General features: G+C 48.7%; 4 protein-coding genes across 4 annotated transcripts in view; 2 read left to right on the forward strand and 2 right to left on the reverse strand.

Moving 5' to 3' along the window:
* Window positions 1-113: 113 nt before the first annotated feature.
* On the reverse strand, window positions 114-1,321 carry FOXG_06424 (TdcF protein). The gene is made up of 3 exons (XM_018385093.1): window positions 1,138-1,321; window positions 897-1,084; window positions 114-847 (listed from the first exon to the last, which is right to left on the reverse strand). The coding sequence occupies exons 1-3, from the start codon at window positions 1,313-1,315 to the stop codon at window positions 701-703; spliced, it is 513 nt and encodes a 170-aa protein (XP_018242281.1). The 5' UTR covers window positions 1,316-1,321; the 3' UTR covers window positions 114-700.
* A 179-nt stretch (window positions 1,322-1,500) lies between these two features.
* On the reverse strand, window positions 1,501-4,071 carry FOXG_19241 (uncharacterized protein). The gene is made up of 9 exons (XM_018399436.1): window positions 3,990-4,071; window positions 3,817-3,939; window positions 3,594-3,765; window positions 3,465-3,543; window positions 2,875-3,413; window positions 2,558-2,828; window positions 2,333-2,505; window positions 2,101-2,284; window positions 1,501-2,051 (listed from the first exon to the last, which is right to left on the reverse strand). Exons 1-9 carry the CDS (start codon window positions 4,055-4,057, stop codon window positions 1,558-1,560), a joined length of 2,103 nt encoding a protein of 700 aa, XP_018242282.1. The 5' UTR covers window positions 4,058-4,071; the 3' UTR covers window positions 1,501-1,557.
* Window positions 4,072-4,684: 613 nt separating this feature from the next.
* Window positions 4,685-8,431, forward strand: FOXG_06425 (uncharacterized protein). The gene is made up of 3 exons (XM_018385094.1): window positions 4,685-5,248; window positions 5,303-6,485; window positions 6,546-8,431. The coding sequence occupies exons 1-3, from the start codon at window positions 5,023-5,025 to the stop codon at window positions 7,972-7,974; spliced, it is 2,838 nt and encodes a 945-aa protein (XP_018242283.1). The 5' UTR covers window positions 4,685-5,022; the 3' UTR covers window positions 7,975-8,431.
* A 1,842-nt stretch (window positions 8,432-10,273) lies between these two features.
* Window positions 10,274-12,204, forward strand: part of FOXG_19242 (uncharacterized protein) — a gene marked incomplete at its 3' end in the record, with an annotated part of 3,256 nt that continues 1,325 nt past the window's right edge. Inside the window, exons 1-4 of the mRNA XM_018399437.1 lie at window positions 10,274-11,579; window positions 11,631-11,777; window positions 11,827-12,139; window positions 12,183-12,189. Coding sequence (XP_018242284.1) covers window positions 11,153-11,579; window positions 11,631-11,777; window positions 11,827-12,139; window positions 12,183-12,189 — 894 coding nt within the window. The 5' untranslated portion in view covers window positions 10,274-11,152. The remainder of the gene's footprint in view (window positions 11,580-11,630; window positions 11,778-11,826; window positions 12,140-12,182; window positions 12,190-12,204) is intronic.

The raw sequence follows: 12,204 nt of genomic DNA on the forward strand, positions 1-12,204 counted from the left end.
GAAGTTAGCGCGGTCAGACAGCCTTCAGTACGCTCTCTTCAGCTTCTTCGATTTCTAACATTTGAAGCTCTTGAGATAAGGCACACTTACTGCATCTATCAAAGGCTTAAACCCAAAAAGGTGGCCATCAAAACACACCAGATACGGGTCCAGGAACTCTATTTTCCTTTGGGAACCCTCTTATGAGATTTGTATGGAAGCGGAAGCCGACCAAAGCCCAGACTATCCGACTGGACACTCAAAAGAAGTCTAATACGAAACTCTTGATCATTATCATGAATGAGTTCTTGACTTGGTTGCAAGAGAATCACCGCGAAATACCATTGTCATATTTCCCTTTCAGGTATTAGTTACAATGAATGCGAGAGCTATATACTGCACAACAAGAGGAGAAACGCTAGATGGAGTGTATTCCGTAGAAAGTTCAACTTGGTAAGTCATGCCTCAAAACACAAGGTACAACCCAGAATATCATCTAAAGTGATGAAAGGCTGCTGACCTGATTCTGTTGACAAGCTTCTATGGTCTGAGAGTTGGTTTTATTATGTGAGGTTTATCAAGATTTATGTGTCATCAGATAAAGTGTCTGGAACCTAGGAAGGAAATGATCAAACAGAGTACAGCAAATGTCCAGTTTGACCTCTTGATGAGGATCAAGAAGGAGTTCATATAAGTCTGGAGATATCCAATGCCAGAAAGTCTATTCCAACGCAATGATATCCATCTCCATGCTTGCACCAGCAGGGAGTCTCAGGGATTCGCATGCACTTCTAGCAGGCTTGTGTGGAAAATACTCGGCATAAACCTCGTTCATTTCCTTCATGTCATCCATATTTTGAAAGTAAACCTAAAAAGCCATCAGTGAAGGGCTTGGAAATATCAAATGTATAACGCACCGTTACCCTAACAGCCTTGTCAAGACTGGAACCTGCTGCTTCCAGAACAGCCTTTGCGTTCTGACACATCTTGTGCGTCTTCTCAGCAATGGTACCTTCTATGAGCCTAGCCTGTGAATTGGCGGGGATTTGGCCCGAGAGGAAGACCATGCCGTTGGCTTTGATGGCCTGAGTGTATGGCCCAATAGCTGACATTACTGATCAACAGTTGGTTAAAAGAGAGTGAGAGAATGATACGAACGAGCGACTGCCTTTGGAGAGAATACGTGCTCCATAGCTGCGTAATATGGAATCGAGGCCGAGAATGTGCGACTATGAACGTAGTTGATAGTTCTTGGTTGTATGTTGATTTGAGGTATATGGGCTGCTGGCCGTAGGATGGACAAGACCGGAGCAATGCGACGGGTCGCCAACGTCATAATGACAATCAAAAATAAAGGTTATGCTTATTCTGCATAGGAAGTCGCCGTGTTAAATACTGTTCGAGAATAAGCCTCGGAATCCCGCTCCGTCCTATGCGTATCGATCTACGGAACAGTATTCCGGTATAAGTCGGGGCTAGGTCTAAGCACTCTTATGAGCCGTCACGCATTTCCGATGATATGGCCAAGTTATAGTATCTTGAAGCAGTGCATGATTAATATAACATCCAGAGCCTAATTTAGATGTTTGTAGACATATCGTCCATATCCCACATCCACGCATTATCAAGCATAGCAGTGTCTAAGATATCGAAACCTTCTACATTTAGATCATCGATCACTGAAAGGATTGTGTTAGGGTGCGCGGGATCTCCAACTCCGTTTCCATCTCGTATGTTTGACCACAATGGGTCAGGCGATATGCCTAACTGGCCCGGGTGGGTTATAGCATATTCGTCCAGACCAGGAACAAGGCTCACATTGAACATGTTCCCAGTGTCCTGATGCTGGCGACTGTTGTTCCCTCGTAGCTTAGTATGTAGTTCAAGGATTTGTACGAGATCAGACCGATAGGCTTGCGCAGGAGCTACGCGCCGTGATACAAACTCGCCAAGTAGGTTCATAACCTGTGGCAAGTCCCAAAGAAGCTCATTTGCTGGCCGGATGATGTCGATCAGGATCAAGGCAAATGCTGCTGAAAAGAGCGCATCGATATCATATGGCAAGAAGATATCTGGCCTCAAGTCAATAACAAACTGTTACAGAAAGACTGACGAACTCACCGCACATCATCTGTTGCTTCAAAATGGACATAATCATAAGAATTTGGACAGCAGACTCGATGCACATCTTCAGCATCGACTCAAATGGCGACGAAGAGTGGCGAGCATTGGGCACCGGAGCACCTAGCGCTAGAAGAGGCTTGAGAAGTGAGAAGAGAACAGGCCTAACAGTCAAAATCACACACTGAGCCCTAATTAGTTCGGGTTCGAGTAGACTCAATAAGGAACACACCTGGTGGAGCAGAAGATGGAGCGTGGCAGACTCGCGAGAAATTGGTTGGCCTGGTTGCTGGACATCTAGCGGCAGATGTTGACGTAGGACAACGTAGGTTTCCGCAATACGAGAAAGAATTGACTTCACTTCAAGAAGGAAATTCCGCTGTTGATCGTGTACTCCATAGATGGCTGTGAACGTCCAGATGAGCTAACATTCACAAAACGTAGGCCACCAACTCACCATCGAGGATCTTGCCGAGATGAGAAGAGAGGATCGCATGGATAGCGAATGCGTTCTGCGACTCATCTCCCGGCTTTATTTCTGGGAACGGAATTGAGATGTCGTCATCTCTCATAACAGATGGACTGCCCAGCATCGCTGCGCACTTCCTATCGATGCAGTATACTGTCCACCAGAGGCGTCTCTGGTACTCGAAGTTTGAAGACCTCAACGCTTCCGGAAACTTTTTGTTTAGAACTTTGGTGACAGAAATCCGCAGGGCTTGGCCAATCTTAGGACCAATTAGTTGGGCGAACACTGACGGTGCACAAACTAACCGTGACATAGGCCTCCTGTAGGAGATCGGTTGCATGCATGAACAAAGCGGCCAAACAGAGAACCTCAATTGACAACAAAGGATCTTCGTAGAGCCTTCTGATATCTGGCATAGCTTCAATGGCAAGTGTGAAGTAGGCCATTCCGGAGGGGCCCATCTCAGAGTGTTCTCTGGACTGTATCGACTTGCCGAACGCTAGCACAAGTAGCATCTGAATGTGCCATAGGCTCGCATCAGCTTCCAACCCTTTGTCGCGGTCATCGTAAAATCTCCTCATTCTTTGAAGAAATATGTCTGCATCGAATATGGAGTAAAGAGAACCGATGTGCACAATCACCGTGTTGGTCAAATATTCAGCATAAGAGAGCTTCGGCAAGGCGATGCTTGACAGATCGAGACCTATCGGCGGTAGTGTCCGGGTATAAGATATGTCCTGTCGTTCCATAGATACACTCCCAGGATCTGCAATTGGGGATGACTGTTGAAGAAGGTTGCGGACATTACGGCTGAAGCTGAGAGTTGAGCTGTGTCCAAGGTAGGCTGATACGGTGAGCATGTCGATCACTTTAAGGTATAAAAAATGATACTCACCCGCGTGTCCATAGCGATGGATCTTGATCTGTGGCCCGGAAGTGACCAGAGTATTCGTAAGGGAACTTGACTCCGACCTCTTTTTAAGAGTTAATCAAGGAATGGAAACGTTCATTGTGTGATACGTACCGACGGCGTCCCAGTTTCGTTCAAGGGGCTGTCTGGAGGATTTCTTAATGAAGGACGTGCATTAAGCTGCACTGAACTCGATGAGAGGGCTTCGGTGTTTGAGTCTAGACCTTGCACGGAGCGTGATTGAGCCTCAAGTGACTCGATACGAGCGTGCAATTGGTCGAGGTAACTAAGTCCATCAGGCTTAGCAAAGGTTCATCTACTTAGACCAATCACATACTCTACAGATACTGCTACTTTCTTTTCTTTCTCTTCAAAGACGCAAGTTTCCTTACGTCTGATGCATCTTTCGCAAGGATGGCGCCCTGAACAGCGAGTCTTACTGTTGCGGCAGCCGATACAGCTACTCTGCGTCAATTTGATTGACAGCGTATAGAAAAGCTATAAACTGACGCATTGGATATCTTTTCACGCTTGCGAGCTCGGGTTCGAGTCGATCGCACATTGATCTCATTGTCCATTTGTTCGAGTTTTGAAGAAGGTTAATTGCATGTCGGAGTGACGTTCCGGATGACGGGAATAAGATGGATGGATTGAATGTGGGGACGTTGTGACAGACCTACTACCCGCTTCTAGGAACTGTTCATCCACTGGAGGCTCTATCGTTTCAGGCAGGTTACGTATCGAGACGAAGTCAATGAGCAAACCGCCGTAAGACAATAAAATTGTTTGATTGGAGCACACTGACCAAGATATGTCTAATTGCGGAGAAGGCTTCAACTGCCGCTCAGGGGAACACTGACGCGCTAACGCGTTATCTTTCGGTCGCCTGCAGCCCTGTCCCAGCCTCCTTTTTTATGTGCTTTTCCTGGCTGCATCTTATCCACTCCATGCAGCAATAACTGTTGTTAGGACAGGGGATGATAATCGCAATACCAGCTTCTCAATAGAGACTGAACAGTATTAAAATTTTTGGATTCTTATAATAGACTCTGTTGGGTAGCTGTGAAAGAATTTTTATACGTACTCAGAAATGCTACGTGCTTTCAATCGTTCTCAGAGCCGTGGCACTCTATCGTGAATTATCGGGGCAGCGTGTTGCCCCAGAGCAACGGCAGTGCCACTAGAAAGAAGCAAGCACAGGAGCCCAGCCTGCCAACCGCCAATCTGCGAGCTGCGTCTGGTGAAACTTCAGCTCAACATCTCCTATTCTGTATATCCACGTCTACGATACTTTATTTTTCGGTGAATCTCGCTGAATCTTTCCTTATTCAATTCTCTTTCACTTATAACTGCTTTTCGATACCCCCCGTTTTTCTTTCCAGCCAGTTTTGCGTGCTCACGGGCCAACCAGGCTCCAGCTTTGCAGCCTACTCTGTGAAGCAGAAAAACAATAGGCCAATTTCATGAGCTTTGAGGCATCACTAATTCAATTTGTTTGCGGGGCGTTGTCACTGCCGCTGCCGCTGCCACTGCAGCAATAATAATGTCTTCGCGCACCACCCACAGTCTCTCATCCACGAGAATGTCACACTCATCAAGACGCCGCGGGCCTCGTGTCAAACCAGACCCAGAGGATAATACTTCTATGCCAGATTCTGGAACCGTCAACTTCGGCATTCGCACTGCTCCTCCTGCTCCCTCTAGTTACGGCGGCAGTACCAGCTATATTCCGCCCGATCAGGCTTTCTATCATCATAGATCGGATGCCCGTGAGTGTCTCTTTCATCTTCTCTTCCAAACGCATACACTGACGAATTTCCAAGCAACACCAAGTGAACGCATCACTGAACCTGAACCTCTTTTGAGGGAACTCAGGATGCGTCCCAACGCAGCAGCCGAGAGCCCAACTAATGTTCCCACGGATGGGAGCTTCTTTCAAACCTCCTTCCAGGACATCGGAAAGAAACTCAAGGCGTGCAATGACACTCTGGGTGAGCTTCAGCAGCTTGGTGTTGACCACGATGTTCCACTTCCCGAGCTTGTGCTTGTTGGCGATCAGTCTGCAGGAAAATCTAGCTTGATGTCAGGTCTCGCAAATCTCGACCTCCCGCGCAGTGAGGGCACATGTACACGATGCCCGCTCCATATCAGGGTATCACGAAGTCACGATCCCTCTTGCCGTGTATCGCTACGCAAAGCATACTCCTATCAACCCCCGCCTAGTGGCCGCATTTCGGAAGGGGATGTCACTGACAGAGATCCTTTCTTCCCCTGGCGCAAACTACCATCCAGTGCGACTCACGAGTTCAAGACGATGATCGACTACAGCGAGATTGAAGATGTTTTGAGATGGGCCCAAATCGCTATTCTCAATGACGACAAGAGTCACGAGCTATTTGTCCCTGGCTCAGGTGCCCTAGCTGTCAACATCCCCATCGACAGAGCCGCCGAAGCAGTTGCCGCGAAGTTTTCGCCGAATATCGTTGCACTTGAGATCAAAGGTCCAGAACTCCCTGACCTTTCTTTCTACGATATGCCTGGTATTTTCCAGAACCCTGCTGATGCAAGCGACGACTATCTTGTTAGTGTCGTGAGGAATCTGTCAAAGGAGTATATCCAGCACCCGTCTGCTATTATCATGTGTTCTATGCCAATGAACAGCGATGCGGAGAATTCTTCAACTTTTGGTCTTATACGTAGACTGGGCGCTCTTAACAGGACAATCGGCGTTTTGACCAAGGCTGATCTGATACCGGAGGGTGGAAACCACGAGCAATGGCTTGCTATCATGAGGGGACAAGCTCATATTGCCGGTCTGGGGTATTTCATTACTTCCCGGCCACAAGGCAAGGACCTTGATGAGCTCAAGAAATGGGAAGAGCTAGTTTTCGTGGATCATTCTCTCGAGCGATGGCCTGCAACCTTTCATGGCTTTTCGGAGCGATGTGGTGTGGAAAAGTTGAAGGCTTTCCTGTCGGAAAAGCTTGGGCAAGAATTCGCGAAAAGGTAATTAAGGAGTTGCTATCTCACACGATATTAGGAACAGGGCTAACATTCTTTGACCAGTCTACCTCATATCAAGCAGAAGCTAAGACAGCGCCTCACTGACATCGTTGAGCAACTCGAAAAGCTACCAGAACTACCTGACAATGTTGAACTCGAGGTCCAGACCAGTGTTATGGAGTTTGGTGAACTGACCCGAACACAACTCAAGCCTTCCGAGTTCTCGAAGCATTTCGTTCCGCTCCCGGATAACTTTCGCGACTGTCTGCTAGACATGAAGCCCAAATTTACCCTCAGAGATAGCAGTGACATTCCTGTTGTTGATATCTCTGATGATGAGTCAGATGCAGGGTCCGTGGCGCCGGCCATCAACCCACATACACCTAGCAAACGACGGACGATGGCACCGCCTATAACGCCATCTAAACGAGTTCGCATGGAGCAAACCCCAGCAGGGACCCCCTCTCGATCGCTACAGCCTGAAGACAGTAGGGCCAGCGTGGCTAACTCCCCTGCGCCCCGTCGGCAACTCTTCCCAGCCCCATTTACTCCCTTTAGTGGAGTTGGGCGAGGTTTCAGGACTCTTCGACAAGTTCGTGATGAGATCAAGTCTAAGACCAGAGCTGGCGTACCTGACATCATTACGGAAGAAGTCTATAACGACATGTGTCGAGAAGCCATTGAACCATGGTCAGGACCCATGAAAGCATTTCTCGATCATGTTATGAGCCTGTTGGATGATATGCTTGATCAGGCACTGGCCAAGTCTTTTGCAAGCCTCAATAAGCGGTTGATCTTCCGGGAGTGCAGGAAAATTTTGACAGAGTATCTCAACGACCGTCGCCGAGAAACAGCGGGGGCACTTGATCTTGTGTACCGCCTCGAAACATACGGCCTGTTCACTGTCAATCAGGAGGCATTTCGTAGATATCAAAAGGATGAACAGATTCTCTTAACGCGTTATCGCCACCAAATGCGTATGCAGGCCGCAGGGTATGGGGATGGTCGAGCTCCTGTTCCGTGGGAAAGTCTAACAGAGGAGAAGCGGGTACTCGACGAAAAGCGACGTGAAAACGAGTTGACAAAACTTGGGCCGGACTCCTTCGAACGGGAGCTGGAAGTGGTGGCTTATGTTAGAGGCTACTACCGCCTTGCAGCGCTGAGGTTCGCGGATGCCGTGGCGTTGCACATTACAAATGGCATGATACCGCATATCCAGCGAAATTTGCCCTTCCATCTCGACCGAAAGTTAGGCATTGCTGGAGCCGATGCCAAGAGTGTTTACGAGAGACTCATGGAGGAAGATTCCGATACCGCAGCCAGGCGGGGAACACTCAGGGGAGAGCGCGAGAAGTTTGTGCGGGCTCTTGACAGCATCGAGGAACTGGAGCGTGGAGCTGGCAGTAGCACCCTCTCGGAGGAAGAAAATGATGACGATGACATGGTCGATGTCCCCCTCATGAGCGGCGCACTTCCCGCCGAGGAGATCTGAATCTTTTGTCATCACATAACCTGTTTCGACACCCATGTGGTTGGAGCTTGTCACGTTTACTACAGTTGATCATCAGCAGCTGCTGGAGAAACGTTTGCATTGAGAAGGTTTATTTGTGTGTAACTGGACTGTTGTTTATTCCCTTATTACAATATTTGCTAGGGTAAGGAAAAGTATTGATCATGAGTCGATAGAAACTCGAAGCTGTGTATGGGGAAAGCTGCTTAGATTCTTACGTGTGCGGGTAATGGAAATGGTCTGTCAATCAACCACGTCGGTAAGGGAGGCCTCGCGGGAAAGCCTCTAGTTCTAGCTCATCCGGTCATTTGTTGTGTATATCATCAAAAGAGCCACGTAGTAGCAAATGACAATTACATTTAGAGACGGGGTTCAAGACTGTCCCGTTCCCGAGTCTAGCGGATCAAGCTGCATCACAAGGGACGGCAAAATTAAGGTGACATAGAGAATCTAGAACTTCAAGCCGAGATACGAAGTCGAAAGCAATCTCTCAATATCCGGGAAGTGACGCAGGCTAAATTCATATGTACGGATTAATGGAAATGGGAATGAAAATGAGGATACCATAGGTAATTTAGCAAGCAGGCCGATTGTGGTGAAGCTAACATGAAATTGGCCAGCCACAGCCGTTGAACCGATAAATTTAGTACTTGGAGGGTGTCGTCCAACAGAGAAGGTTCAGGGCACCGGCAAGCTAACGCAGGTGCCACTTAACCTCGTGGCAAGAACGCGGGGACTCCAGGAAGGAGGGGACCATTCAATCCTTCATTGACGAGAACAATAAGAAAGAACCTGAGGGTCGGGTCTTCCCTAAAATGTTGGAGTGTGACCTCCAGATCTTTTCAGCTCGCCTTCTCCATTTTAGCCTGTTTCATTGTGAACTCGGATTCTTCGAACCTCTTACCAACATATTCTTCGGCTCTAACTTCCACTCCGGTTATTTCGCATTGCATCTTGAAGATGGTGTGCCTTTATTTCACCAGTTTAGATTAAGGTTACAACGGTGTGCCTCCTTAACCGAGCAACTAAGATACGATACTTTACGCGGCGCCGATGGAGGCCATCCTGTCAGCAAATAATCGCCGAATATGGCCCTCCTTCATGGTCCTTATCGGCAGCTCTCCCGCGTCTCCGTACACCATCCCAACCGTGTCAAGGGTTAATTTTCGTGTTGCACGATTCAGCGAGTCCCGAATTGCAGCAACAATGCAGACCGACCTCAGCCGACAAACAATATCATGCTCTTTCAATTAACCGGCGATTGACAATGCATCTGCCGTTCGTCTGGTGATACACTTTAAGCTTGATTCATTCTTGGCCCATTTGCCGATAACCGAAAATCACCTCGCTTCTCGGCATGCTGATCGATGGGTCTGCCAAGTGAGGGCACGTTCGGCCAAGGCTCTTGATTCCCCATTGAAGCACGTTACCGAGACCTAATTCACTCAATTCTTCTGGGCCTTCAGGGCATCTTCTCCATATTTACCGAATAGTCGGGTTCTCAGCATTCCAAGGCTCGGGAGCAACCGACGATCGTGTAGTTTATTCGATATCAAATCCACTTCGATGGTCAGAACCGTGAATGACAAGCGACAGACGCGTGATTCATTTTGCGGCCCTGATATCCGATAAGAGGCGTTTTTAGCCCCCTCTTGCTAAGCACAATCCTGCCTATAACCCATGAACAAGCAGTTGTCGTGTGACACCTCATTGGCTGGACCCTCTGGACGGTGACAGCAAAGTATGTGAAGGATGAAACCAGCCTGGGGGTCACACCACGGCCTTTACTTTTTGCCTACTGGTAGGCTAGATTAAGCCATTTCTCCAGACACAACACAGATGATTGTCTAGCAGGCATCAATTCTCGAGGCCAACTCCGGTTCTTGGACCCCGGACCCGCTTACCCCGGTCCCCATTCCCCAGTCTAGCCCCAGACTCTGCACGCTCCTCCACGTTTTTTTGGTCCTGGCGGAGAAGAGCAACAGGTGTGCGTTGGTGACAACTTCACGGATGAATACCAAATCTATGTATTTTCCCGGTTGCACTGTCGCCCCTAGACCTTGTCCTGTGGACCACAGGGATGAACAGCACTTACATGAACTTGACCAAGCGGTAAGGGTTACATCGATCAATCTAGACTTTTAACTCTAGTTGCCCAGATTGGGATACATCAGGGGTATCAACAGTCGGGGCGAGTAAGTTCGGTGAAAGACATCAGCACCATATTATCGCAGAATCCCGATGCTTGTACGACAATATGATACATGTAGGTCGTTCAAATAAGCAAAGGGCGAGCAGCCTTTCAGGGGGGCGGGTGCTAAGTTCCTCTATGTTAAACCCGTTGTGCGGGTCCAATCTCGTGAAATACGACCATGTTTCAACCGCGGCGTATGCTTGTTTTACAGAACCAGCCCTGAAGATAATGGGAAATGACCGAAAAATCCCTTGGATTGCTTGTCAATCAGACCACCATCGCGCTTGTTGATCAAAGCAGTCGAGAACAGTGGCAAGCACCGGATAATGGCCTCCTTGCGGCCCAGTATCATGGACTTCAGCCATAATCAAAGGTCGAGATCACTTGAACAAGCGCTCGATCAACCCTGATTGGCGGCCTAACCCTTCATCCAGCACTCCTCCCCGGTCAATCTGCTCCATGTTGGGGAGACTCCCCCGGCCCCCAGATGAGCTCGTCTCAGCGTTGATCTACCGAACCTACTCACTGGTGCATTTTTGTATGCCTGAGTTGAGCTCACCCAGACAGAGTAGCATTGAAGCGACTCAATACCTAAACGAGCTACCCAAGCCTCCATAGCCGTCTTTCCGTCCCGGGTGATCCCAAACACACCATCTCCAGCTCGAAACTCCACCTCACTGTGCCTGGTGCATGCTCCGGCCCCATGATTGCTCATGGGAACTTGACAACACTATCCCGGTCTCTGAAGCTCCATGGTGACAATACATGGGGTTGACTTGACCGGGGTGGTTTGTGTTGTTGCTGCTGCTGCTCCAGATGTTATCTTTATAAGAAGCAGTGCAAACCCGGGGAACCCTGAACTTTTTTACTTGTCCATCTCTCCTCACGAGAAGCATCACTACCCCATACATTGGGCCAGTCTAGAGTCAACCCAGCACATCGTTGGTCGATTGTTCCAAGCTCACAATGGCTCTGCCAAAGTTCCTCCAGCCTATCGGCTCCAAGGTCCCAGCCCATAGCGATCGGGTACCTCTCGATATTGCACAAGCTGAGGCTCCCAGATTCGAGAAGGTGATCTGGTACAAGGAGCCTCACTTGCGTAAGCTCTACTTCCTCATTATCTTCCTGCTGATCGCCTCGGCCACCACTGGATACGATGGTATGATGGTCAACACCTCTCAGCAGATGGACAAGTGGAAGGAGTATTTCCCTGAGGAGAAGAACGAAAGCAAGCTCGGAATCCTTATCAACATGTACAATATTGGTTCTATTGTCTCCTTCTTCATCGTCCCCTACCTCGCCGATAACTGGGGCCGAAAGCCCACTATCATGCTTGGCTGTGTTATCATGATCACTGGCTCTTTCGTCTCTGCATTCTGCAATGGCTACGGCAGTAAGTACCTATTCAAATCATTCTTGCAAGCATATTGATCAATTCCTCTAGTGTACATGGGCGGCCGATTTGTTCTTGGTTTCGGTAACTCCCTGGCTCAAATGTCCTCGCCTATGCTTCTCACCGAGATCTGCCATCCCCAGCACCGTGGTCCTCTTACAGCTGTCTACAACTGTCTCTGGAACTTGGGTTCCCTGAGTAAGTATCGAATCTTTCCAAAGATTGCATCCGCTCTGACTATTTTCAGTCGTTTCCGTTGTCGGCTGGGGCACTGCTTCCATCAATGGTCACTGGTCGTGGCGATCCATTACCTTCATCCAGGCTGTCCCCTCCATCATCCAGCTTTGTGGTATCTGGTGGGTCCCTGAGTCACCCCGTTTCCTCATCAACAAGGACAAGTCAGAGGAGGCTCTCCAGGTTCTTGCCAAGCACCATGCTGGTGGTGACGTGAACAACGCCACAGTTCAGTTCCAGTACCGTGAAATCAAGGAGACTATCCAGGCCGACAAATCTGTCACATCTACCCGATACATCGATTTCTTCAAGACAAGCGGTAACCGGTGGCGTCTTGCTATCATCATCTCCCTCGGTATCATTTCTCAGTACTCTGGTAACGCTCTCTTCT

The sequence above is a fragment of the Fusarium oxysporum genome, chromosome 2, assembly GCF_000149955.1.
Source record: "Fusarium oxysporum f. sp. lycopersici 4287 chromosome 2, whole genome shotgun sequence".
Lineage (NCBI taxonomy): Eukaryota > Fungi > Ascomycota > Sordariomycetes > Hypocreales > Nectriaceae > Fusarium > Fusarium oxysporum.